Source organism: Camelina sativa, chromosome 20 (assembly GCF_030686135.1).
Source record: "Camelina sativa cultivar CO46 ecotype springtype chromosome 20, ASM3068613v1".
In the NCBI taxonomy this organism is placed as follows: domain Eukaryota; kingdom Viridiplantae; phylum Streptophyta; class Magnoliopsida; order Brassicales; family Brassicaceae; genus Camelina; species Camelina sativa.
This window is the reverse complement of record NC_141899.1, coordinates 9,675,201-9,701,866: the sequence shown is the minus strand read 5'-3', so window position 1 is coordinate 9,701,866 and position 26,666 is coordinate 9,675,201. Positions and strand designations below refer to the sequence as shown.

Genomic DNA, 26,666 nt, shown 5'->3' with positions numbered 1-26,666 from the left:
GAAACCGAGAAATAACTATATGTGAAGAGAAATTACATTAAAAATATACATAGCTAAATATTGAAAGATCTCAATAAAATTATTATAAAAATCTTAATATAGATGAAGTTGTGAGATAAAAGCCCTATACCCTTAAGGTTAGACATAACTGTGATTATATAATTTTTTTTTCACACTCTATATTGTGTAGAATATACATTTTGTTAGTCTACATAAACAAAACAAAATGAAAAACTCTTAAGGCTAGCGAAATGAACCAGAAAATCCATAAGAGAAACACAAATTCAAAGCCAATAATGGTAGGGAAAACTTTCTCTTTCAGAGAACTAAAACTCTCCTATACCTACTAAATTGCAAAAAAGTATGTTCATGAACTTGGGAAGTATTTAAGATCATATAATCGGTAAAATAAATTAAAATATAATTTACTGTAGAAAATTATTTTAAAAGTATACTTTTTAATATGTTTTAAAGGTAAAGTAAGTATTTACAAATCAATACTTTTGATTGTTTGATATATAAATTTATAACCAAATAGCTAAATTAAAGCTTAATAAAAGAAATAAATGTATCTAAAGAAATTTCATGTTTCAAGACTATCAATCGATTCTCTAAAAGGGATATATGCTCCCAACGTCAGCGCGCTCCATCGATAAACATACTTCGCCATCTCACATTTTTTTTATGTCCTCTTGTTAGAATTAATATTTTCATTGATTGAGATCCTTCTTTGCTCTTTTTTAGGCTTAAATTTCCTAAGAAAATGAGGAAGATTGATTATTTAGCTTAGTGGGCATCCATAAAGCCAGATTATTAATCTCCATCTTTGCTTTTGTAGAATGCATTTGAACTTTTTTTTCTGCATTTTAGCTTACCTTTAAAAAGTCAAATTTATCACTAATTTTTTAATAAAAAGATATAGAAAATTGGCATTTTTGCAAAAGCTCATTAAAAGTTTAGTTGTAAAAAAGCATATACAAAAATGCCAATTTTCTATACTCTTTTGCAAAAATATTCTCTTTGTTGTCCATTTTCAATAAAATGAAGTAAATTCTAAACTTGAAATCCTAAACTCCAAATACAAATTATACCTCTTCAAGACAAAATGTAAAATATAAACCTAAACCAAAAAAATAATTAAAAAAATAATTTAACACACTGTAATTATGTAAAAAAAAAAAGAAAAAAAAAGACTATTTCTAACAATTTTCTTATTAAAAGAAGGAAATTAAACTATTTTCATACTCAATAAACGTATTCGATGCGTCTTTTTTTCCAAACCTAGCTTTTGAAATTTATATTTCCTTGTCCCGTATTAAGGCCCATAAACAAGCCCAAAGATAGATATCAGCTTAGCCCGTAACAGTGTGTATTTCTTAATCGGGTTTAGGGTTTCACAGAGACTCAAGCTATACACACACTCAACTCTTTTAGGTTTTTAAAGCGGCTTCTCTCTCCCTCTCTCCGTCTCTCTCTCTTTTGATCTTTCATCATCCTCCACTCCCCAAAAAAACAGCAACAATGGCCGTTACTTTCTCAGATCTACACACAGAGGAAGGTGTCAAATCCGTGGAGGAGCACCTCGCCGGAAAAACCTACATCTCCGGGTAAAGCTTGTCCCTTTTCCTATTTCGTTATACGATCGTCTTAACTTTTTCTAATAGAGTTTGAATTCGCAGAGATCAATTGTCTGTGGATGATGTTAAGGTTTACGCTGCCGTTCCAGTGAAACCCAGCGATGCTTTCCCTAATGCTAGCAAGTGGTACGAGTGTGTTGCTTCTCACCTCGCTAAAAGGTTCGTCCTTTTCTTATTTTTGGAATTAAATTAGTCAGATTTGGAATTATTATTTATTGATCTTCCAATTTAATGACAGAGTTTTTTGATTTGTTGCAGCTTCCCAGGAAAGGCTGTTGGAGTTCAAATCGGTGGCTCTGCTGCTGCTGCTGCTCCCTCTGTTGAGGCTGAGGTACTTTTTTACTTCAATGCTTAATTCTTGATTACCTTAGTTGTAGCCTTTAGGAAAGGTAACCTTGCTTTGATATGGTTATACTTCTAGTCTTTTGTTAGAGATCCACGAGCTGTGTTTGTGTGTTTGATTTATTATTATCCATGAATCAACAGGCACCTGCAGCTGCTGCTGATGATGATGATGACATTGATCTCTTTGGTGACGAGACCGAAGAGGAAAAGAAAGCTGCAGAGGAGAGGGAGGCTGCTAAGAAGGACACCAAGAAGCCTAAAGAGAGTAAGTCTCTAGTTTGAACTGGATAGGATTCGAAGTCTTAAGTTTGGCTTATTCTTCTGCTGGAATTGATATACGAGCTTGTCTCTTGGTTTTTATTTGGGAAAGCATGTGAAATGAGTCACTGCATCTTGATTTTTATTTTGGATTCTTATTCTTTGATATAGGTGGAAAGTCCTCTGTGCTTATGGATGTTAAGCCATGGGATGATGAGACTGACATGAAGAAACTGGAAGAGTGTGTTCGTGCTGTTGAGATGCCCGGTCTTTTATGGGGAGCTTGTACGTTTACACTTTTGATCTATAAAGAGAGTTAACTTTGAATTTTGTTTTTGTTGGACAATTTTCTAATTGAGTTTTTTTTTTCTTTGCAGCTAAACTGGTGCCAGTTGGTTACGGAATCAAGAAACTCACAATTATGCTCACCATTGTTGATGACCTTGTCTCCCCAGACAACCTCATTGAAGATTTCCTCACCTCAGAGCCTAACAACGAGTACATCCAGAGTTGTGACATCGTCGCATTCAACAAGATCTAGAGACTTTAAACCTCTCCTTACCAAAACATATTTGATTTCCAAGTTTTGTTTTCGTTTGTATGGTTTGCTGAAGATGTTTCTTTTCTAGTTGCAAGACCTCCTTCATATTACAATAACACTAAATTATAAAAGCTTTTTTTTTATTATTCCTATTCATTGTTATTAAGAAGCACTCAGGTACTTTGAAAAATTCTCTATTACTTCAGAAAGAATCACGTATCCTGCTGCTCCCGTCACAAGAGAAAGGGTGAGTTTTCCTCCTGGGACAAGTTGCGGCAATCTTGTTCCTGTTGTTGATGAGACTATGTACCTATCTGACCAAGACATTGCCCCTGGGATGATTCCGAACAAAACTAGAACTACAGAACCAGAAGGGAAACAACAGTCAGTTTTTTTTTTAGTTTGGTCAAATGAGTGTTCTGTTCATTCAGGTGGTTAAAGAAGAGACTTGTACCTCCATATGTCCCGGCAAAATCCAAGGCTTTGAAGAAAATCTCTGGGTCTAGCAGTGACAGGACAAGCGGTGGAACCAGTGTGAGAAAGTAAAGAAGAGGCTTGTTCTGGCCACTTGGGAGCTTCAATACTTGAAAGTTATACAAACGAAAAAATTTATTCAGTTAAGTTTCCATGACAGTAGATTTAATGATACTCAGTACTCACAATCAGAGAAGAAATCTGAGAGGCCTAAGACAAATCCGATATAGGATGTTGCGATTGCAAAAAGAGAGAATGCTTCCACAAAAGGCTGTGTGATCAAAACAAGACTGATGTGAGGTGATTGGTGGTAGTTAGTTTATCTTATACGCAAGAGTAACGAAACTTACACCAACAATGACACTGCTTGATCTCAATTGCTGCAGAGGATCAACCATTTTCTCAGCAGCCACACCAATATCTGCTGGAAACGATCCAAGAATTACAGCATTCCACACAAGAAACAAGCCAAGTGGTATGGCTGTGCCAAGAACAATCGCCGTTCTGAAGATAAGACAAAAGGCTGAGTTAATTGATACAGAATCAGTGAGTTTCACCATCACCATTGCAGGGTATGATGTCACCTTACTTTCGGCAAGTCTCCTTCAAGATCAGTGCATAGGACAGGCACCACATTCTGAAAGAAAACCATCAGTTAAGCAAGTTTATACATCTTAGAGTCAAGACTCAAAAGGTTGAATCATGAGATTAACTGTGAACTACCTGATAAACAAATGAAAGGGCAAGAATGGGTATACTCATAGGAACGGCCTCAAAGTTAGCCTTGAGAAGAGCTTCCCAGTGTAAGTCTCCACTCGCAACTGCCTAACAAAATTGGACATCTTTGGTTTGGGTTTTCCTTTGATAAACTCATAGGAAAGTCTTTAAACGAAAATGTTACCACGAGTGCTGCAAACGATGCAATTACTCCAAACACCAGAACTCCATTAGCTGCACCGATGAATCGCTGGCTACAACCACATGGAGTAAGTTATAGTACTACTTCTCAGGTCCACTATTCCATTCTTACTGACTGTTTTAAAATGAAGAGCTAACCTTCCAAAGAAGCAAAGGCCTCCGAAAACCATTGAGAACAGAGTTGCACTCTCCCATCTACAGAACATTTTGGGGGAATAAGTACAGCATCATAGCACTCAAAATTCAGTGTAAGTATAAGGATCAATTGGAGTTTCATACATTGGAATGCCGAGGAAGTTTGTAAGGATGCCTGAAGACCGAGCAAGGTAGGCCACGAGAAGGGTGTAATGTATTAGAATGTAGGACCAACTACAGAACAGAAAGGGTTGTATTTCAAGTGTAACTGAAAGGAACAGTGAAGGCAACTATGTAAAGCAAGTTTTGAAATGAGAATGAGAGGATGATTACGAAACAACTTGAACTCCAGCAGATCCAAGAGTCCGCTTCGCCATTGAGACCTGCCAAAATATCAAGTCAAAGCTGAGTTTATTAAACTTAAGTGAAGTTAGTTGGCAGAGAAGTATATCGGTTTCAGGGATATATACGAGAGATACGCCTCCAGAGCCTAGTTCACTCATGGTGTTGACATTTACTTCAGCAACCAGCAAACCTGTCACAACCTGAAGCCAAAAGATATGTTTCTGATGACCAATACATTATTTGCAAGAAACGTTAAAAGATATAAGAAGAGCCATCAATTATTACCATGAACGCCCAACAGAAAATACAGGCAACTGCAGAGGCCAAGAAACCTGATTCTTGTGTCACGGCTGGAATTGCAAGTATCCCTGCACCTACCTAATCAAGAAATAGGATAGAGCTTTTACCATAAACCAAACTTGATCCCTTCCTTCCAATAGTTTCAAGAAAAAATCTTGAGAGAGTTATGAGAAAGAAGAAACTTACAGTAGTGCCAGCAACCAAGAAAATCGCACTGGACAAACTTCCTGAAAATTTTTCAAAACTTAGCCAAAAGTTCTATACACATTTGGGTAATTCAAATGCAAAAAGATACAATCTTTGTACCAGATTCTCGTTTCAACGTTGATCGATTAAGATTAGAGAAAAGCCTCTGAGAATCAACAACCTTTTCTTCATCTTCTTCGGTTGTTACTTGTGTTTCTCTCCTTTCATCGGACACTCTCTGAGGCAAACAGTACTTGAAGATTCTTGGGGTCTGAGTTCTAAAGATTTGGTTTGATTTGAAACCAAAACGGGATAAGGAGATATGAGAGCTTGGTACACGAAAAGGGATAACTCCATCGAGAATTATGGGTTTTGGTCGAACTAAAGCAGTGGTGGGTAATCGAAGACAAGTGTTACTTAGAGACACAGACATCTCTGTGTATACTTTAGCTTGGTCTGTGTCTGTCAGAAGATCAGACAATGTGATCAGTCTTTTAGCTTTCCTGCGGTCCGACTCCAGTTCAAAAGTGTTGTTACCAGAATCTAGAGAGAGATTAGCCTCCAATTAAACATGTGTGGCTGTCTTATTTTTGAATTTTATTTTATTTTCCAAATAAATTATTCTATACTTTCAATTTCTCTTTTAGAAAAATATTATTTTTACACATGAGAAAAAAATACTATTTTTACACAAATGATTAAAAGCTGGATACATAAGTAAATAAATAAATATAAAATAAAATTACCAATATAATATAACTGTTTGCTATTTTGTAGAAACATTTAAACAATTGTGTTACTTTTTTTCTTCATTTAATTAGTATAGTACAAGTGATTTTCTTCTGTAACTGTAACTTATTATAAATTTTTATATATATGAAACCTATAGTTTATTAAAAACCTAAGATTTTGAGTTTACTTATTTCTTGTGTTAAATTTCATCTTTAAAGGTTACATAGATTTTATAGAACTTGTTAAATAAAAAAACAAAATTTCTCTTTACAAGATTAATTTTAATTTTGTTTCATCTTATTTTTCCATCTCTCAATAAAAAAAAAAAAAGAAAGTCCATTGCGTCCGATTTGGGTCCGAGAAGGACGAATCAGGAAACAGAGACCAATTTCTTCTAAGAAGAAACCTTTTTTTTTTTTTTTCCTTATGTTGTCGTGTTTGATGGAATCAACATATATATTGATTTTGTTAATTTGATTTTATCCTTCTTATTTATTATTATTCACAGAGAGAACGGAAGCAAGCAACACAAAAAAATTTAAAATTAGGGTTTTAGTTTTATCTATCTTCATCCCCCTTTTGACTTTGGGAAGCTGCTTCGTTTCTGTTGAACAAGGATGAAGAAGAAGCTCCAGACACGTTTTCCAGCGGTATGACAAATTACTTTCACTCTTTTCTTTATTTACTTATATAAGTTCGTTTCGTTCCTATGGCAAATTACTACTTTCTCTGTTTTTCTTGGTTGTGAGTGTAGTAGTTAGGTTTCACTTTCGTTGTGCTTACAAGGGTTTCTTCCATGATCTTTTTTCTTTTGTCTTCTTTAGGGTTTTGAATTTATGTGAATGTGTCTTGGACTTTGAGGACTGTTTTTGTTCAGGGCTAAGAGATAAAGAAGCTGCAGAGATATCTTGTTTAAGACTTAAAAGATGAGATCTCTCTGTATATGAAAATTTCGTAGTGTCTTAAGATTTAAGGAATATGATTTTGTAATTTCTGTAGAAGGTGAGATGTATCTTGTTGAACAATACTGACTGTGGTGGCTGCCTTTTGCTTTTGGTTTCTTGAGGATCTTTTTACCAACGTAATTGAACTTCAAATTTTTGTGGTTTTCAGACAAGGATTAAGAAGATTATGCAAACCGATGAGGAAGTTGGCAAAATTGCAATGGCTGTCCCTCTTCTTGTCTGTAAGTCATGTTTTCTTTTTCTTACTCAAACGTTGTTCATTCAGCTTGTGTCACATGTGGCTTAACCATTCTGGTTTGGATGTAAATTTGCAGCTAAAGCTTTGGAGCTATTTTTACAAGACTTATGTAATCACACATATGATATAACTCTCAGCCGAGGAGCGAAAACTGTCAGCTCCTTTCATTTGTAAGTGTGAAAACTCTCATCTTTTTGTGCTTATCTATAAACCAATTGTTTTCTTGCTTATTGAAAGGTTTTTATTCTTTTTTTCTTTTACAGGAAGCAGTGTGTGCACGCGTTTAATGTCTTTGATTTTCTAAGAGATACTGTTGGTAAAGTTCCTGATTTGTGTGGCTCAGATGCTGAAGACCAATCTGCTACCAAAAGAAGGTTAGTCCCAAAATCACTCTATCAGCTTCTACTACTCTGTGTCACACCAAGCAAACGACTTCACGTTGGTATAGATTTTCATCTCTAACAACTCGTTATTCTGAATTTTCAGGAAACTTGTCGATGAAAGTAATTGCAACGAAGAAGATATGAAGAGCACTCAAATGGTAACTAGCCAAGACTTATTTTGCCAATAGACAGTTGTTTTGGCTTTAATGCTTATGTTTTAAGCCTTTTTTTTTTTTGGCCTTGTTACAGTATGAGGTCAAACATTCTGGCAGTGACAGAGGAAGGCAGGGTAAAGGCCGCGGACGGGGTAGTGGAAGAACAAGAACTGGCCTGTCTCTTACGTTTGAAGAAGATTTAGAAGATGGTTCTCCCGGAAGCAGCAGGACACCCTCTCCTGAAAACAGAGATACATCTTGGAAGAAAGATCATAGTAACGCAAGGAACTTCGATCTGAATGTGGATTTAGATGAGAATGGAGACACTGCTACATGGCTAGAAAAACAGCTAGAAGAAAGTCCAGAGTGGCCGTTGTTGGGAATGAACGAAATGAAAATAGATCATGATCAACAACAACAACAACATCAGGCTAGTGCTAGTGATGAGGAAGATTATGATGAAGAAAGCATAGAGTAGACCAAGACTGAACAAGTTTGGGGTTTGGACGTTTGGTATTAAGTTAGGTGATATGACTAAAAAAGCTAAGATATGGGGAAAGGAAACAACAACTTAGGAACTGACACCACTTATTATACATATAAGAAGCAGTGTTTATGTAGAAGATTGATTGCTCACATTCTCTTTTATATAATTTTGGTATTTTTGTTCATCTTTTTCCAACATCCAAGCAAAGCTTAATCACAGAGAGATTTAAACCTATTTTTTCTTGGTTAAAGTTTTAATTAAGTTTTGATTAATCACACTTATTATACATAAAAGAAGCAGTGTTTATGTAGGAGATTGATTGTTCACATTATATAATTGTCATTTTTATTTATCTTTTCCAACATCCAAAGCATAATGACACCTTAAACAGAGAGATTTAACTGTTTTATGTTATTAAGAGATTTGACATACAAATTAAAGTTTTGATTAATTGATGACCCAAGATTAAACCGAACGACCCGGTCGGATCCAAAAGCAGATACTCTAAATGAACAAGCGGGTTTTGATATCGTCGTTGTTTGTCTTCTCAAAATCAAAACCCCAGAAAGTGAGAAAAACTCGAAACCTCTCTCTCTCGCTTTGCTTCGTCGACACCGTCAATTCAGTTACAATAAAATGGATTTCCAGGTCGTGATTCTCGCCGGAGGCTTCTCTAGTAATCTTGTTCCCTTAGTCTCCAAGGTCGGTCTCTTTCACTTTCATCAGCTGAAACAGTTATTTCGATGTAAGTTTAGGCGAATTAGCTAATTTCGTTTTCTTTTTGCTGTTTAGGAAGTTCCTAAGGCGTTGCTTCCCGTAGCGAATCGTCCGGTGTTATCTTACGTTCTTGATCTGCTCGAGAGCAATAATCTCAAGGATCTGATCGTCGTACGCCTTCTATCATATCTTCTTCATGCAATTACTGATTTCCTTGTTCTGATATGATTAGGTTGAATGTTTTCAATTGGTGGAGCTTAGATTCTTCGTTTTTTCCATTGATGGAACAGGTTGTTGAAGGAGAAGATGCTGCTCTTAAAGTTGGTGGATGGATATCTGCTGCTTGTGTTGATCGTTTACATGTTGAGGTTTTTCTTACATTCCTTACCTTACTTAATTCATAATTGGAGCCCTGTTTCTTCATCTAGATCTAGTGCATTGTAGATTCGCAGTTAAAACTCTATGTATGATAGGAAGAATCTTGTATAATGTATGTATGATAGGAAGAATCTAGTGTAATGTTCGTTATAGGTGTTGTTGGCTCTAGAACTACCAAGTGCAGCTACACTATGAGCCGTTTGTTTGATTAGGACTACCCTGACTCCAATGGTTAATAGGTTTTCCCACCCTGGAAGGCTTTTTGCATATTGTGCTTGTCCTGAGGTTATAAACATAACAAACTGAGTAGTTTTATTCTATGGTTTGTTGGATAATCTTACTTTAGGTTGCCGCTGTTGCTGAGAATGTTGGAACTGCTGGGGCTCTCAGGGCAATTGCACACCACTTAACTGCCAAAGACATTTTGGTCAGCCGTCTCTTAGCTTATGCCCTTCTTGTAAGTTTTGTTTTGTGTAACTTTTGAGCTTTTAGCTTACTGGAAATACGCCTTGATGTAGATTGTAAGTGGAGACATTGTTTCTGATATTCCTCCGGGTGCTGTCGCTGCCACTCATAGAAGGCATGATGCAGCAGTAACTGTAATGCTCTGTGCTCAACCTGTGAGTGGGCCATCAGAATCCGGGGGTTCTAGTGGGAAAGATAAAACCAAGAAACCTGCTTGCGAGGATATCGTAGGGCTTGATTCCTGGAAACAATTCTTGTTATACATTGCCAAAGGTCCTACTTTAAATTTTCCTTTTTGTCACTTAAGGCAACAAAATGCTTTAACTTGTTGTTCGTTTACCTTCTAAAATTGTGTTAGGGACTGAGATTAAGAAAGATACCCGAGTAAAAAAGAGCATTCTATGTGCGGCTGGCAAGGTAATGTTCTCTAATTATAACTTCTTATTGACCTACAATGCATCTTTTCATCTGACTGTAGATAAATCTTCATACAGTTTCTTATTATTTTATCATTTTCGATTTAGATGGAACTGCGATCAGATCTCATGGATTCTCATATATATGCTTTCAAGAGGTCGGTCAGATCTAGCTTTCCTGCTAACAGTTTAGTTTTATATGTTGATACTCAATATGTTCTTTTGTCTCTTCTCTTGTGTCTTACAGATCAGTTCTGCAGGAAGTTTTGGATCAAAAACCTGCTTTTCGGAGCCTAAAACAGGATGTACTACCATATCTTGTTCGCACACAGCTGGTTAGTTGGATAAGGTCCTTGCAAATGAGACTAATGGAGATTATACCATTTGTTTTATTAGCATTTTGATCCTTTGTTTGTGCTTTTTCCTCTTGAGTCTCAGCGATCAGATGTCTCCTCTGACCAAAATAATGTAGAAGAAATTGGAAATGGAAAGGATAATATGCAGAACAATGAGGTGGTCTTGTCTCAAATTCTCTCAAACGCATCTTTGCCGAGCTTTCATCAAGTTTATGAATCAGGTCTGGATAGCCGAAAAACCCATAAATGCTGTGTTTATATAGCGGATGAAAGTAAGTTTTTTGTCCGCTTGAATAGCATTCAAGCCTTCATGGACGTAAATAGGGATGTAAGTTGTTTCCTCATAAATGTCTTCCACACCTTTTTCTATTAATTTTTTCTCAGTTGACATATCGAGCTCCGTAATTGTTCAAACTTGTGCAGGTTATTGGTGATGCAAACCACCTATCCGGATACTCCTTTTCGGCTCATCACAACATTGTCCACCCATCAGCTGAGCTTGGATCAAAAACCACAGTACGTCCCAGATTTGTGTAGATACTGGGCAATTTGTCCGTGATTGTCAATAACTATTCATGGGATGCAGGTTGGACCACATTGTATGCTTGGAGAAGGCTCTCAAGTCGGTGATAAATGCAGTGTCAAAAGATCTGTAATTGGGAGACATTGCCGGATAGGCTCCAATGTGAAGGTAACAATGAAATTTTACTCACGCCAACCAAAGAATAGGAGTGAACATCTCGAAAATACACTCAGCTGCTTATATTTGGGTGCAGATTGTGAATTCAGTTGTGATGGACCATGCTACAATTGGAGACGGATGTTCAATACAAGGCTCAGTCATTTGCAGTAACGCACAGCTTCAAGAGCGTGTTACTCTGAGAGACTGCCAAGTACGTTGCTCCTTTCCGTTTTCATAATACACAGTGTCCCGTACATATCAAAGCTTTTACGGATTCCATAATCAAAACATCAATATGTATATAGGTGGAAGCAGGCTATATAGTTTGCGCCGGGGGTGAGCACAAGGGTGAGACCTTTGCTAGAAAATGAAAGGGAGTGTTAAGCATATGAGGTCACACATCTTGGAATGTTTCTTTCAAATGGAAGGCAGCTTTTGTCTGGTGAACAGAGAGTAGTGAGGAGAGAAGAGTGAGAAGGATTGGAACATTCCCCACTAAGGTTTTGTTGGTTAAGGGTTTGAGATTTTCCCGTTAGTATGTTTTGCTGATAGAGTTTGATCTTTTGCTATTCATTACATATCTGCGCCTACATGAACTCAAACTTGATGTAGTCTTAAAACTTTTTGTCAGCCACTGACTCTTCCTCTGCACAGACCACCTTTTGTTCCGTTTCAGATGGTTTGATGTCTTTTAAACCTTTGGACTTTTTGTACCAAAATTATAACTTTTTTGCTCGAGACTAAACAAACACCTTTCTGAAAGACTTTGTTTCTGGTAAAATTTTTTTCCATAGATAAGATTATACCCAGAGGAAGGTACATAATTAGTAACGACCACACGTTCAAAACCATCTTGGTATGCTTTACGATCTGATAGATAGCCTTCACAATTGTAATAACTGCGAAGATATGAGTTCCATGTGATTTTACCCACTCTATATATATAGCTCAAAACGTTTCTACTAAAATGGTCACTAGAATGGATTCACTTCATAACTTGTTTATAAGAAAATGTACAAAGCTGCCACCAAATCAAATTATAATACAAATTGTGATTCTTCCCCGCAAACTTTAGTTGCTTCGTCCTTCCGAACTTTCCCCACAATGTATTATTTATTTAGAGATTATACCTACAAAGCCAAAATCAAATAATTGCTATTAGATGAGACAAATCAACATCACATATAGACATTGCCAAATGCCAACCATTGAGACACTAAAATTGTTAAGCTAGTGCATTCACAGTTACTAGTCAGGTTATCTTCTTATCAGCCTTAGATCATGACGATGAGTCTAGTGGCCGAGAATGCACAAGCTGGAAGCCTGGAAAGAGATAGTACAAGGACACTTACCTAACAAATTTGTCAACAGTGACTTAAGTAGCTGCTTTTAAACCTCTCCATAACACGTCCTTGTGTGAGCAATACAAAAAATGAGAGTGTCCACTGCTTCAGCCATTAAGCTTCATCGCTCCCATTTCATCAGGCTTTGAGCTCTTATGCTGCAAAAAGTTAGTTAGTTTTAGGGACGACCAAAATCAAATTGCCGAACAACTACTTCTCTAACGCTACTGTGCGAGCAAACAGTAACGTCCAAATGTCAGCATCAGTGAAATGGATATATCTTACATCGCAATTAATACATTACCTTACTCTTTTTGTGCCTCTGAACGTCATCAAGATCTGCATCCCCATTGCTTTTCCTTTTCTGAAAGTTAAAAGATAACGTACCATGTAAATTTCTAGACGGCATAGATTTGCTAACTCTGACGAATTGAACAATGGACACATTAAACCGCTAAAAACGTATCCCAGCTCAAAGAAATGGAAAAACACTTTGCCATTACGCTAATCGTAGGAAACAAAGGCACCAAGAAAGCTCTTACCTTATCATGGTGTCCACTTTTTTCCTTCTTTCGTTCTCGATCCTTGTCTTTATCCTTATCTTTGCTCCTATCTTTATGCTTGTGCTTGTGCTTCTTATGTTCCCTATCTTTCTCCTTGCCCTTGTCTCTATGTTTCTTATGCTTCCTGTCCTTATCTTTTGACTCGCTTTTAGATTTAGACGCAATGGTAGGAGCTCCCTTCTCTGCCTGAATGTAGAAACCGAAGATCTCATAATGACTTACACAGCTCAACTATCATAACAAGATACTTGGCAGGTAATTCAACTTATCATGTATCATATTCTAATTCCAATTCCAATACCAACAGAATCAGATATCTACACTAAATCACATATATATAGAGAGAGAGAGAGAAGATACTAACTGGAGGCAATTCAACAGGGGCAGTATCATTAAGCTCAAAAGCCTCCTTAAGTTCATCAAGAACAAAAGGTTGGATGCGAGCATTATTACTAGTATCTCGGCCAAGTGAAGCATTAGGAAGAAGCTGATCCAATTGCATCCCTTCTCCTTTTCTAATCTCTGTGTCTCCAACCAGATTGTGAAGGTAATGAGCATCTGAAAGTGACTCAGGGAGTGACCTCTTGCAAAAGAATTCATGGTGTGGCAACAACTTGTATTGTGTTATAAGATCTAAAGCACCACCCAATTCTCTCGGACCTTTGCAATAAAAAAAAAATCAAACAATCTCATTGACGACCCTCAATTCCAAAATTGAAAGAAAAAAAAAAAAAGAAAAAAAAAAACCAAAGCTTTTTTACCTCCAAACTTATTGCTCTCTGACTCCATATCTTTAGAATTGATCAAACTGCAATTCGTAGAACCCTAATTGGAATCTATGAAACCAAAAGAGCCCAAAAAGCTCAAGATTTGACTAGTGTGAGAGAGAATAGAAGAAGCAGCAAGCACCGCCCATACATATGTTTTCACAAGGCAGGTCTCATCGCAAACCCTCAACTCCCTATAGCGCGAAACCCCCAATCAGCAACGTGTTAGCTAGTGATCGTCGATTTCCCGCGTGAATTAGTTGGGCAGTGACTGTGAATCAAGAGGGACGCTCGAAGAGAAGAACGAACAAGTAATTTTTTTTTAATTAGGGTTTGAAGCTCCAAGGAGAGAGAGAGGTGTGTGTGTTGTTATTCGTCTCATTGTACAATGATGATGATGCTTGCTGGTGGTTATATAAAACAAGCTGGTGGATCAGTTTTGACAGATTTTAGCCGGCCGATTTCTTGATTGGATTCATCCATTTCATTTGGGTAAACACCAATAGTGGTCATGTACGGGCTTTAGTTGGGCCTTCTCAACCCAAATATCATCTCTATAGTTTCATTACGGTTCGTTTTATATTTTTTTTTACTCGGTTGCGTGCATATTATTATTGTTAGGGTTGCTAAGAAGATAATTTAAGTGATTACAGATTTTAAGTAATAATTTACGAATTTAAGTGATTACAAATTTTTTTTTTAAATCTTATAATATAAAATTGGGTTCTGAAAGTTAGCCATTAACAAGATTTTGACATGTGTCATGTTATCAATTTCAGATTTTGACATGTGTAAAAATTAATACTTAATAAGAAGAATTTGATTACAACAAAAATAAAATATTTTGTTTTAAAAAATATTAATAATGTCAAAAGATAATTATCCAAAATTACAGAATTTATTAAAAAAATACAAAAATTTTTAAATAATTATAAGGAGATTATATATATATATATATATCATAAAATTCGAAATTATTTATTTACTTATTTTTAATTTTATGTTATTAATTCTACATAAAAGTATAGACAAAGGGATTAAGAAAAATATACAGTTAATTATTAATTCTAAATTTTATAAATACTCACTTTTATATAAACATAGATAGTTTTATATTTAAATAATTTATTCAAAAACACTGCTTGAGGGCTAGAGGCTGAGCCTGAGGAGCCGGTTGACTCTGAAGCTGAAGTTGCACGACGTCGTCAGAGGGAACGTCTTCAAAGGGCAGAACATCTTAAGAAGCAAACTCGACGTCAACGACATCAAAGCCAAGCTCGACGTCAAAAGCATGCTCTTCAAGAGCAAGCTATTGAAGAGTTCAAGATGGCCCTTGAGCTCTCGTCGAAAGGAGATATTGGGGGAGCAATATTGGCTCTCAACAAGGATTAGATTCAAGGTACAATACTTAAAGGATTCAAGGTTCATCAGAAGATTAAGGTACAATTATTATGCATTTTTGTCCAATAAAGCACAAGTCACATGTCCAATCCTTCAAGTCACATGTATAAAATTAAAATCTATATATTACAATCAAAAAAATATAGATTTTAATTTTATACTTATAATAACAGTTCAAATATATATATTTTCAGAAATTAAATTAATATGAGCTTGTGGTGTTGCAATTTGCAAATAAGTTACACAAATCTTTGTCTTTAATTTGTTACATTTACTTTTAGTAGTAACATAAAAAATTGCAAATATTCAACCAAATTATATTGTAAAATATTTTTAAAAAATTTTACTTTTTACAAAATAATTTACTTTTACTTTTGGTACAGTAACATCAAAATTTGCTAACATTCAACCAAATTATATTGTAAAATTACTTAAAATTCTTTTACTTTATTCTAAATTAATAATTAGTTATATATTTTATTACAAATAATAATTCAATTATGTTATTTTATTACAAATATTAATTCTGTGCGTATGTACAAGTCATATACTAGAAATTGATTATTGGGCAGTGTGAATCAAGATAGACGATCAAAGAGAGGAACGAACTAAGTAATTTTTAGTTAGGGTTTGAAGCTGCAAGGAGAGAGAGGTGTGTTTTTCGTCTCAACAATAATATGATGATGCTTGCTGGTTATATAAAGTGAATAAAAATCTTAAAGGGATCCGCATGGGATTCACGCTCCTCACGTCTCCAAGATCCAAGTTTGTGAATAAAATAAAAATCTACGACTAGATATGTTGAGAAGGGGGTGAATTACTACGATACTTGTGTTTAGTTTTATGTAATTTTCCGCTTACAGTTGGTTAACTTTACCGGATCTTTTTTTTTCATCATTTGTGTAATGCAAGTTCTTTTTTCATTTTTAATTTATTCTACAATTGTTAAGAACTTGTCCACGTATTTGGTTTTAGGCTTTTTTAGCTAGGGTGCATTTAACAATAATCAAGACGGAACGAATCTACTGTGGATTACAATATATATAATTTTGATTTGAGGGAAATGTGATTCATGTTAAATTGCTCTCTTATCATAATAATGTAGGCAGAATTAAGTCAGAAAGTATATACACACCAACCAGGAGTGGAGTATATTAACAGATGATGCACATATATTACAGAAACGTACGTCTCCGTTTTTTCCTTTCCTTTTGATGAAGAAGATTACAGAAATGTTACACTCATTCATTACACGCTGCAACGTATTTTTGCAATGTCATCGAGGACAGATAGATTGCAAGTTTTTGGAACAAGGGCCTAGTTTGGCCTGATACAACAATTAATGTAGGTCAAGATCCTCTTCTTCTTCTGCATGGTAAGTAAATCAGTAAGGTAAGAGAGACTAATACTCTACACATGTATATATACATAATCTTATGACAGTGAGACAATATGCTACCTCTACATTTCTTATATATAGATAAATATATAAATATATGTTAGATCTACGAAGATGAATCAATTGAGAATAGTAATAGATGAGATCATTATGCTTCATCTAGCAAGGTGATTTCGGGTGCTATACAAACTAGATGTGAGGTTTTCATCTTTGCTTGAAAATAGTAGCTATGAACTAAAATCACATATACACTCCATTCGTAGCTGCCCTTATATGAGTTGGAGGCTCCATGCATGCAAAACAAACTTATCTGACTCTCATTAATCATGCAAAATAATGAAGATCTAGTGATTTGAATCCACAACACCAATGAAAATATATTGATATGTTAACTAAGTAGTGTGCGAATGTTCTCCAATTTAAATAAATTTTGTGGCTCCAACTAAGTGAAGGCCGAATATTTCAGAAACCTTAGCAAAATAGTGAAATTGTGGTTCTCGTTTTTTTTTTTTTTGCATCTATGTTTACTTCACTTTAATTCATATTATGAGAATATAATAAAACTATATAATTGTGTAATACACACACCATAAAAACGATCTTATATACAAAGAGATGCAATTAATTAACTCATAATAGACTGCGTTCCTGTATAGTTCTATACTTCTATTGACAGTGATTTATGTTTTAGAGAAGTATTATGAATAAGCCTTCCTAAGGAGATGCAGTTGCAAGTTATACCACGGTCATGTCTATGGGTTGAGAAAGAAATGGAACAAACTTTTGTATGGACGTACGTACCCATGTAGAAACACAAAACAAAGCAACCAGGCAAACAGAAATCATTTCATGAATTGTTATACCACCTTGTGATGATCCATGCGCGTTGACTAAGGGGAAAAGGAGCATCACAAGGGGTATATGAACAAAAAAATCTATAGAAGAGTAAGTGGAGAGAGAGAGAGAGATGGGAATTACCATGACAGGGTCATCGTCTTGAGTTTCGTGGCGATGGTGAAGTTGCTGGTGGTTGCGACGAGCACTTGCCATGAGTTCTTGTTGGCTTCCCAAACTAGAATGTCTCACACCAGCTTTGTTCTGCTTCCTGTTAGCGCGAGCTTTGGAGAAGACAACCGAGTAGTTTGTTTCGTCATTTGGTCCGATTTGGTCCCATCCTCCGAACTGTGGAACTGGAGTCCATCCAGCATTCTGTACCAGCCATTATTAAGCTTGTTAGATATATAAACATATACATAGTTTTCTCAGGGAAACAAACATCTATAAAAAAAACACAAAAACAAACATGTTTAGATTTCATCGGTTAATTTTCCCCATTCTAAAACGCGCATTAACCGATGAAAACTCATGAAGACATCATAAAGATCAATGATTTCAAAATATTAGGATAGAAGAAAAGAAACAAGATGAAGAGCGAAAACAATTAGAGAGCATGCCTCCCTCTTATCCATAAACAGATATTGCTTGGTTTAGAAGAAAGAGATTCTTAAACATTGATGAATACGTTCATGATGAGGGAGGACGATTTCTCTTCGAAAAAACCCCCATTTTTTTTTCCTTTATACGTAAAACGGTTGGGATTCACGGTTGTATAGGAGCAGATTTAGATTGGTTCTAAATTTGGGGGATCTCAAGCAATGGTGTTCCTTAGTTTCCGGGGAATTTTTAAATACTAACTTAATTTGCTTGCATGCATCCTTCTGGAAAAGGCTGTTAGGTCATGATTCATGAAGACATCTAACCATGAGTAGAAATTGAAGTTGTTGAGGTTTACAACTTTGCATGTTCTTTGTCATGAATGTATCATACTATTATCATGAATGCATCTAGTTACACGCAAGAACCTATTACAGAGCCAGAGTGAGCTTCTACTTAACAAAAAAACACATCAGATAGTAACATCCTTAATTATGAGCAATCTCCATTCCTCAGGCGTCGGTAAAGATCCAAGTAACCCGATTGTTCTGGTCTGATGAACCTGCATAGCCAAAAATGGAACATAATGTTTTGTTAAGGGGTCATAAGGATGTTAGTATCCGAGGCGAGAGCACTAAAATCCCGGGGGTCATAAGGAGTTAGTACCCGTGCCGAAACAAGAAGTCAATAATGACAAGGGAACAGTTCGACTTGAAAAAACTAGTCTCCCGAATCACATTAGCAACTTGTGCTACTGGAATCAACTTGAAGCTCTCAACTTCTCCATCTGCAATGTAATTTAATTAGACCACAATGCTATGAAAGAGCATACCCCTCAGAGCAACTCATGCGTTACTAGTGATTGCCTAACCTTGATTTTGGGGAACAAAATCTTCAGGGAGTTCCAAATCATAACAAAACAGCACATCACGTTTGAAACAGTAATGGTCGATATCCATGTAGGAAACAGCACCCACCGCTATTGCCCTTTCATAAAACATAAAAATGCAAGAGGTTTGAAAACATTGAGAGCTATACATACTACTTTTGTTGAAAAAACTGAGGAGAAGGTCTTACCTATTAGCAATGATTTTGGTAATTCCAGCTTCCTCTTCACATTCCTTTACTAGATTCTCCCCGCAGCTAATCCCGTGAGGCTATAAGGTTCCCAGTCGGATGATGAAACAAAATGTGCATTTCAATTCCCTTATTTTATAATCACTAGTATAGACTTTCTAATGCTTTCATCATCAGCAGGTAACCAACGGACTAGGAGAAATCTTACCAATCCTCCAGCAACTAGGTGATCAAGCATTCCTGGATAAGTGGATTCTGCCAGACTTCTCTTACCAATCCATAGAGATTTTTGTCCATCTCTTTCTACATATCCATTCATGTGAACTCCGTAACCCTATACTAGATAACAAGAGAGCCATGTGAATTAAAAAAAAAAAAACACGTATAGAGCAGAGTTTATAGCATCACTCGCGTAAGGAATGCATCAAAAGTGGTGTTCATGGTTACAAGCTGAAACAGTTCGGTGCAGTATGTATGATTTATTACCTTTAATCCGAAATAAGGACCAGCTGCACGCTCTAGCGAAAAAAGGACCGGGGCATTAAACGATGATTTCACAGGATACAGCTGGTGAGAAAGAAACAAAATGAAAGACAACTAGAATCACAGAACTTATCAAACATCATTGGAGAGTTAGGATATAACATCAAACATCAACCCATACCTCATTTCGTATTCCTGGAATGATTCCTTTGTCAGCCAAGATTTTGATAACATCTGCAACTGCTCTGGTTCTATCTTCAGGCTTTTGAAACATGGGATTAAGCGTTACATAGTCACCAACACGGTCAGGGCAAGAACCATCTTGTGCAAATGTAAAGATATCTTGAAACTCACTCAAGTACTCGGTAAAAAATCTGTTCAATGTACAGAGAGAGAGAACAAACCATTTGAGCGCATTCAAGATTCTGCCAACCAAAACTAATAGAAAAGTTCCAATTTTTAAAACCTCAATTTGATGAGAATCACAGAAGCAGCAGAGACAGTATAGCTTATAGGTTGAGCAAGAATGTATAGTTTACCCTTTATGAATATAACCAACTATTTGTTCCTCTATAACAAATGGAATGAACTCAGATAACTTTTCCTGCAAAATATAAAAATTGAACCTTTATAAAGCTAACAGTTTTTTTTGGTTCTGTTTCAGCTTTATAATTCACTACAAACACTTTAACACGACAAGAATCAATTTTTCAAATTCAGTGGGACTTACGGATCCACGATTGCAGCGATCGACCTTCTGGAGAAACCCGGTGAGATTGGATGAGTGGTGAGGCGTAGCATACTCCGCCCGACCGGTCTCGATTACGTCGTCCCACGTGAAGGATGAGCTTATCGGAGCTGATGATAAAGCGCGGGAAATACGCAGCGGAGGAGACATAGAAATAGAACTCGAACGCCACCGTAGAGTGGGTAGCACAACGCGCCGTGCTAGCGCGTGGGATGAGAGTAAGGAAGTGAGAGAAAGACCAAGCGAGCAAAACCCAGATGCCATTTTCCGATGGTGATTGAGACACAAATGCTCAATGCTGTGTCTAGTTTTAGAGGAATCCGAGTGTTGTTATAGATACGAATGAGTTAGTCACCAGGTCGGTACTTTTTACATTGCCAATGTGAGAAGTTTGGTTTCACTGGTCTCGTGACCCGTGACTCTGGTCTTGTTTATAAAATCAACAAAATTCCCTTGCTTATACATATGGTTTACTTTGATGATTATTTTATTTTTACTTTTTTAATTTTTTTTTTGGTAGAATATTTTATTTTTACTGCTGCGGTAAAATTGGTACTACTACTAGTCCAATATTACTATTATCTACTGTTATTATTTTTTTTTAATTATGAAAGTTTACTAAAAAAAAAGACGAGAAAAATATCATTTAATACATGAACTTTCAAATTTAAGGAAAAAAACCATAAATTTTATGTAAGGTCATTTAATACATGAAGATCTATTGACTAGCCATTTAAAACATCAAATACTGTTGACTAAGCCAAAATACATATGTTGTTAAATAAGATAATTGAACAACTAACGACCGTTACTTTGAGGCATGTTGTTTTTTGATTCATCAACGATATTTGGTGTTTTAAATGGCTAGTCAACAAAACTTCATGTATTAAATGACATTCCACAAATTTTATAGTTTTTGGCCTAAATTTAAAAGTTGATGTATTTAATTGCATTTATCTAATGAGTAGTATAATTTCTTTTATTATTCAGCTAATAATGATTAATTGTTGAATGAGTTAATTGAACATCCAAAATCAAAGTCATCCAATACTCTTCAAAAAGTTAAATTAAAAATATAGTAAATATTATATTTTAATACATCAACTTTAAAATTTAGACCAAAAAACTATGAACTTTGTTGGAAGCCTAATACATCAAGTTTTGTTGACTAGCCGTTTTTTTTTTGGGTCAAAGTTGACTAGCCGTTTAAAACACCAAATATTGTTGATGAATCCAAAAACAACATGCCTTTAAACGACAAAGTAACGACCTTAGTTGCTCATTTATCTCATTTAATGATATATATATTTTGGCTTAATCAACGATATTTAGTGTTTTAAATGGATAGTTAATAGATCTTGATGTATTAAATAGTGCCTCCTACGAAATTCTGAGTTTTTGGCATAAATTTAAAAAGTTTAGGTATTAAATACAATTTTTTCCAAAAAAACACTTTAAGAAACGTGGAATTTATATGGTTGACTAATTCTATAGTTCCTTTTTTTTACTGTATATAGTTGACCGGTTCTATAATTTACATGGTTTTCAGTTTTCTGGTTCATCGTCGTCACAACATAAACCTACGAGAAAATAAATTTTTGGTATAGAAGAGTTGTTGTGATATTGATCTAAACGTAATTGTCAGCAAACATGACTTCTGCCAACGAGATCACGTGGTCATCATACCAGTAAAAAATTCGCTACTACCAAAAGAATATACTAAAATATTATTCGAACAGTGTTTTATTTCATTGATTCCATTATTAGGCCTTGAATGAAAAAAGCATATTAAGCAGAGCAAATTAACTGGTTCAAGCAGATCAAGCAGAATAAAAGTAGATCAAATATTAGGCTGTTCAAGTGCAGATCAAGGGTGAATAGCATCAAAAAGCTGTAGACTATATCTGCATGTGTTTCTCCTGCATTTACTACAAAAAGACAAAAAATATTTGAACTGCATACAGTTCATCTACATTAATTTGTAAAAGTAAAAAAATTCTTAAATGGTAACTTAGTGATAGAAGAACTACACTAAAAAGTGATCTGCTATTTTTCTGTTCTCCCATTCAAAATCTTAGTTTCTCTTAATAAAATACTCGGAATACTAACTAACATAATTTTAAAAGATTAATTGAAAAAAAACAACATAGAAATGTCTTTAAACAAGGATCTGTTGTCGATTCAGGAGGTAAAAACTTTGGTTAAATATATGATGTTAGAGCCAATAAAGAAAAAAAAGATTCTTAAGAGATTAGAGATTTGCAAGTTATAGGTTTGTACTGTGTGAAAATTAATCGTTTGCTTAGAAAAAAAATTATTCGTTTGTTTAATTAAATCCGTAGAGATACGACAAACACACAAAAGTCAAACATGAAACAATGTTTTTTTTGTTTGTTTTATAACACATGTTCATGTTCACCGATTGAGAAAGTAATTTTTTTTTTTTTTTGTGCACCGATTGAGAAAGTAATTTAGAAAAATATAACTTTACTGTGTTGTGAATCATTCAGACGAAAAAAAAAAAGGTGAGGCAGACACACAAAATAAAAAAAAGTGAGTCTTGTGAGCCGTGTGATTGATTGTCTTTAGGCAAATGGGTCATCCGCTGATTTCACAATAGAGAGTGAAAAAAAAAAACCAAAAGGAGTCGAGTCTCTCTCTCTCTCTCTCTTGTTTGCTCACATCACACTCAGAAAGAAGAGCGAGAAAGGAGGAGACTTTTTTGACTCTTCTCCTTCTTCTCCATTTCTCTCTGTCACTTTGTTTGCTTCCTCCGATTCACTCCAATTTGATCATCTCTTTCTCTGCGTTTAAGGTCTCTCTCTCTTTCTCAGGTTTGTGTTTCCCCCCTAACTAATCTTAAAGCATCTGTCTTTTTTGGTTCTTTTCATTTCACCTGATTTCGTTTGCTAGGGTTTACTTATCCTGCTCTTCAGTTTTTAGGGTTCTTAATTTCGTTGCATTTTTTTTAATTCTCGATCGTTTGTTTTGTCTCTTTCCCCCTTTGTCATCAAATCTGATTGTCTTTAAATCCTAAATTTGGTATTTTTAAGAGATTAATTGATTAAAGTTTTAAGCTTTCTTGATTGGGGTGGGGAATGACATGTTTCCGTTGTGAGTCTCATTTTTAGTTGTTGATGAAATGAATTCAATCTCAGGATTCCTCAAGAGTTGATTGTAAATGGGAAATTGTTGTGCGAGCCCTGGTCCAGAAGATGCTGGGAGTAAACATGGGAAACCAAAGACCAAAAGCAATCCTTTTTACAGCGACGCATACACTACAAATGGATCTGGAGCTGGTTTCAAGCTCTGTGTTTTGAAAGATCCAACAGGTCATGACATATCTCTCATGTATGATCTGGGGCGTGAGGTTGGTCGCGGGGAGTTTGGTATTACGTACTTGTGCACTGATATCAAAACTGGCGAGAAGTATGCGTGCAAGTCTATATCAAAGAAGAAGCTTAGAACTGCTGTGGATATAGAGGATGTTAGGAGGGAAGTTCAGATTATGAAGCATATGCCTAGGCACCCGAATATTGTGTCACTTAAGGATTCCTTTGAGGATGATGATGCTGTGCATATAGTGATGGAGTTGTGTGAAGGAGGTGAGCTGTTTGATCGGATTGTTGCAAGAGGTCATTATACTGAACGAGCTGCTGCTGCAGTAATGAAGACTATTCTTGAAGTTGTTCAGGTTTGTAGCTTTACTTTCTTTTCGTTTAGACTCTACTTATGTTGCCTCTACTGTAGTTCTGTTGCAAGGTTCCTTGTTTGTCTTTACGCAGTGGCTTATTTTTTTCCTTATTTGTCTTTATGCTCATTAGGGTTGTTAACTGTTATCCTAACTTTATGATTTGAACACCTTTTGGTATTGCAGATATGTCATAAGCATGGAGTGATGCATCGGGATCTAAAACCGGAAAACTTTCTCTTTGCAAATAAGAAAGAGACATCAGCCCTTAAAGCCATAGATTTTGGATTATCAGTCTTCTTCAAGCCTGGTAAAGTCGTATAGATGATATAATATGTCCATTATATATCTCAGATCAACAGATAATTTTGTTCTGTTTACTCTACTTGATATTTTTTTTTCGAATGTGTAACAGGTGAGGGATTTAACGAGATTGTTGGAAGTCCTTATTACATGGCACCAGAGGTACTTAGGCGAAATTATGGACCTGAGGTTGACATCTGGAGTGCTGGAGTTATCCTTTATATCCTTCTCTGTGGTGTCCCACCATTTTGGGCCGGTTTGTTATGATCAGTCTTATTCTCTTGAGCTTTCAATTTGTTCTCAACAGTAGATATTTTGTACGCATATGCAACTGTTGGGATTTAGTTTCCATGATTAGAAAGATTTACTTCCGAACATCCAGTTTCCTCTGTGAATGATATAGGATCCTGATGTTAACTAATTACATTTTCATGGATTCACTATTTGCCTCTTCTTCCACTTTTTCAGTTTCTTTTCTTGATGTTGATTTTTTTTTTTTTTGGTAAAGAGACTGAGCAAGGGGTGGCTCAGGCGATCATTAGGTCAGTCATCGACTTCAAGAGAGATCCATGGCCAAGAGTTTCTGAGACCGCCAAGGACCTTGTGAGAAAGATGCTCGAACCTGACCCCAAAAAACGGCTTTCTGCTGCACAAGTACTCGGTATGTATACTATTTGGCTCTGTTTCTGATATCTATTACTTATGGAATGAATATGCCGTGACACTACTATTTACAGAACATTCTTGGATACAAAATGCAAAGAAGGCTCCAAACGTTTCACTCGGTGAGACAGTGAAAGCAAGGCTCAAACAATTTTCTGTTATGAACAAGCTCAAGAAAAGAGCTCTACGGGTAGTGATTTCGTTATGCATTGCCGCTACTTATTTCTGTCGGATTCTGAAGAAATAATGTGAAACTATTTTTTTCACTGTCTTTTTAGGTGATAGCCGAACACTTATCAGTGGAGGAAGTAGCTGGCATAAAGGAAGCATTTGAGATGATGGACAGTAAAAAGTTGGGTAAGATAAACCTCGAGGAGCTTAAATATGGACTTCATAAACTCGGACAACAGCAGATACCTGATACTGAGCTGCAGATTCTGATGGAAGCTGTAAGAAAAAACTTCAACCTTCTGAAGTTTGTGTTCCTATTAAGTTTATTGCCTTCACCAAGCAAACGGTATTTGAGAGCTTGTTTTTGAGTGACAGGCTGATGTAGATGGTGATGGAACTTTAAACTATGGGGAGTTTGTAGCTGTCTCTGTGCATCTTAAGAAGATGGCGAACGACGAACACTTGCACAAGGCTTTTAGCTTTTTTGACCAGAACCAGAGCGATTACATAGAGATTGAGGAGCTGCGTGAGGCTTTAAATGATGAGGTGGACACCAGCAGTGAGGAAGTTATTGCAGCCATCATGCAAGATGTTGACACAGACAAGGTAACCCCAAAATATGACTTTAAGAAATCAATACTTGTCTCTGCAAATGCATCTTAAAAAACCATCGCACACTAAATACTACTAAATATCCCACATTCGAAGAGGAAAAAATAGTACATGGCTTATAAGTTGAAAGCGCATCCTCTCCTCACAAGTTAGCTTTCGAGAGTGGGTTGTGCCCCAAGTTTGCTACTAGTTTGAGGCCTACTTTTAGCAGGGAGATTTTTGGGAATTCTCAGAATTCTACATCCTTAGTTCCAAGTCTTAAATAGTGATATAATGGCTAACTCGGTATGGAGATAGATAGCAGTTTGTAAGTCTTATCTTGATTCTTTGAGTGGTGCTTCTTGGTGATTAGGATGGGCGGATAAGCTATGAAGAGTTCGCGGCAATGATGAAAGCTGGAACAGACTGGAGGAAAGCTTCGAGACAGTATTCCCGGGAAAGATTCAACAGTTTGAGCCTCAAATTAATGAGAGAAGGTTCATTGCAATTAGAAGGCGAGAACTGAGAAAGGTTCATGTTTCTTCTGTATCTCTTAAAGAAGTAAAAAGAAAAAAGCACTATTCTTTGAAAATTGTTATCTTTTTTAATCCTTTTTTTCTTTCTTCACAATAATTGTAGATCAGGGTTTTCAAATGTTTTAGTTACTTGAATAGCCAGCCATGTACGATATGAAGTTGTTCTTAAATTTCTTGACTATTATTTTTCATATTGTCTGGATTACTACCTATTTGTTGTTGGCAAACCATACGTGTACAAAACTACAAATCCCTCGTATTGTTTACTTCTTTGCCGACAATGGAAGCCTATTCGATAAACTCTCTTGTCACCAACTTCAATAATGGACAGAAGCCTACCATTAATAATTGTTTGATCAGTTACAATTTATAATTTTTTTTAA

The 26,666-nt window shown here is 35.8% G+C and overlaps 8 protein-coding genes across 18 annotated transcripts; 4 read left to right on the top strand and 4 right to left on the bottom strand.

Annotated features, from left to right (window-relative positions):
- The first annotated feature begins 1,351 nt into the window (after positions 1-1,351).
- On the top strand, positions 1,352-2,927 carry LOC104770315 (elongation factor 1-beta 2). The gene is made up of 6 exons (XM_019241795.2): positions 1,352-1,607; positions 1,680-1,796; positions 1,896-1,968; positions 2,124-2,247; positions 2,412-2,525; positions 2,618-2,927. The coding sequence occupies exons 1-6, from the start codon at positions 1,522-1,524 to the stop codon at positions 2,779-2,781; spliced, it is 678 nt and encodes a 225-aa protein (XP_019097340.1). The 5' UTR covers positions 1,352-1,521; the 3' UTR covers positions 2,782-2,927.
- LOC104770316 (uncharacterized) lies at positions 2,799-5,725 on the bottom strand. 10 transcript variants are annotated; one of them, XR_015593598.1, is made up of 14 exons: positions 5,260-5,714; positions 5,140-5,180; positions 4,939-5,031; positions 4,779-4,853; positions 4,642-4,691; positions 4,453-4,542; positions 4,312-4,368; positions 4,157-4,226; positions 3,979-4,080; positions 3,845-3,892; positions 3,606-3,759; positions 3,442-3,526; positions 3,236-3,364; positions 2,799-3,140 (listed from the first exon to the last, which is right to left on the bottom strand). XR_015593598.1 is itself a non-coding variant. In XM_010494720.3 (14 exons), exons 1-14 carry the CDS (start codon positions 5,570-5,572, stop codon positions 2,944-2,946), a joined length of 1,509 nt encoding a protein of 502 aa, XP_010493022.1. In that variant the 5' UTR covers positions 5,573-5,725; the 3' UTR covers positions 2,799-2,943. The 10 variants fall into 10 exon arrangements, 4 of the variants coding, with proteins under 4 accessions (XP_010493022.1, XP_087362119.1, XP_087362120.1 ...); XR_015593599.1 differs by having other exon boundaries at positions 3,840-3,892; positions 3,979-4,076; XR_015593600.1 differs by having other exon boundaries at positions 3,979-4,076.
- Positions 5,726-5,924: 199 nt separating this feature from the next.
- LOC104770314 (uncharacterized) lies at positions 5,925-8,281 on the top strand. Its single transcript, XM_010494719.3, has 6 exons — positions 5,925-6,521; positions 6,985-7,057; positions 7,151-7,244; positions 7,338-7,448; positions 7,561-7,615; positions 7,707-8,281. Exons 1-6 carry the CDS (start codon positions 6,489-6,491, stop codon positions 8,088-8,090), a joined length of 750 nt encoding a protein of 249 aa, XP_010493021.1. The 5' UTR covers positions 5,925-6,488; the 3' UTR covers positions 8,091-8,281.
- Positions 8,282-8,602: 321 nt separating this feature from the next.
- Positions 8,603-11,875, top strand: LOC104770313 (uncharacterized). 2 transcript variants are annotated; one of them, XM_010494718.3, is made up of 13 exons: positions 8,603-8,801; positions 8,892-8,987; positions 9,107-9,184; positions 9,541-9,621; positions 9,713-9,932; positions 10,018-10,076; positions 10,184-10,233; positions 10,323-10,410; positions 10,514-10,759; positions 10,855-10,947; positions 11,018-11,122; positions 11,208-11,324; positions 11,419-11,875. In XM_010494718.3, exons 1-13 carry the CDS (start codon positions 8,736-8,738, stop codon positions 11,482-11,484), a joined length of 1,365 nt encoding a protein of 454 aa, XP_010493020.1. In that variant the 5' UTR covers positions 8,603-8,735; the 3' UTR covers positions 11,485-11,875. The 2 variants fall into 2 exon arrangements, with proteins under 2 accessions (XP_010493020.1, XP_087361130.1); XM_087505004.1 differs by having other exon boundaries at positions 8,640-8,801; positions 10,508-10,759.
- A 152-nt stretch (positions 11,876-12,027) lies between these two features.
- On the bottom strand, positions 12,028-14,211 carry LOC104770312 (putative mediator of RNA polymerase II transcription subunit 19b). The gene is made up of 6 exons (XM_010494717.3): positions 13,781-14,211; positions 13,384-13,679; positions 12,999-13,205; positions 12,761-12,820; positions 12,466-12,614; positions 12,028-12,243 (listed from the first exon to the last, which is right to left on the bottom strand). The coding sequence occupies exons 1-5, from the start codon at positions 13,806-13,808 to the stop codon at positions 12,564-12,566; spliced, it is 642 nt and encodes a 213-aa protein (XP_010493019.2). The 5' UTR covers positions 13,809-14,211; the 3' UTR covers positions 12,028-12,243; positions 12,466-12,563.
- A 2,045-nt stretch (positions 14,212-16,256) lies between these two features.
- LOC104770311 (uncharacterized) lies at positions 16,257-18,149 on the bottom strand. The gene is made up of 3 exons (XM_010494714.3): positions 18,041-18,149; positions 17,565-17,795; positions 16,257-16,555 (listed from the first exon to the last, which is right to left on the bottom strand). Exons 1-3 carry the CDS (start codon positions 18,053-18,055, stop codon positions 16,505-16,507), a joined length of 297 nt encoding a protein of 98 aa, XP_010493016.1. The 5' UTR covers positions 18,056-18,149; the 3' UTR covers positions 16,257-16,504.
- Positions 18,150-18,328: 179 nt separating this feature from the next.
- On the bottom strand, positions 18,329-20,787 carry LOC104770310 (nudix hydrolase 20, chloroplastic). Its single transcript, XM_010494713.2, has 9 exons — positions 20,311-20,787; positions 20,120-20,184; positions 19,762-19,954; positions 19,584-19,664; positions 19,306-19,431; positions 19,098-19,177; positions 18,892-19,007; positions 18,687-18,807; positions 18,329-18,582 (listed from the first exon to the last, which is right to left on the bottom strand). Exons 1-9 carry the CDS (start codon positions 20,590-20,592, stop codon positions 18,513-18,515), a joined length of 1,134 nt encoding a protein of 377 aa, XP_010493015.2. The 5' UTR covers positions 20,593-20,787; the 3' UTR covers positions 18,329-18,512.
- Positions 20,788-22,827: 2,040 nt separating this feature from the next.
- On the top strand, positions 22,828-26,474 carry LOC104770307 (calcium-dependent protein kinase 8). Its single transcript, XM_010494711.3, has 9 exons — positions 22,828-23,162; positions 23,487-24,022; positions 24,206-24,329; positions 24,435-24,578; positions 24,831-24,983; positions 25,060-25,175; positions 25,264-25,434; positions 25,532-25,762; positions 26,121-26,474. The coding sequence occupies exons 2-9, from the start codon at positions 23,510-23,512 to the stop codon at positions 26,271-26,273; spliced, it is 1,605 nt and encodes a 534-aa protein (XP_010493013.1). The 5' UTR covers positions 22,828-23,162; positions 23,487-23,509; the 3' UTR covers positions 26,274-26,474.
- Positions 26,475-26,666: the final 192 nt, after the last annotated feature.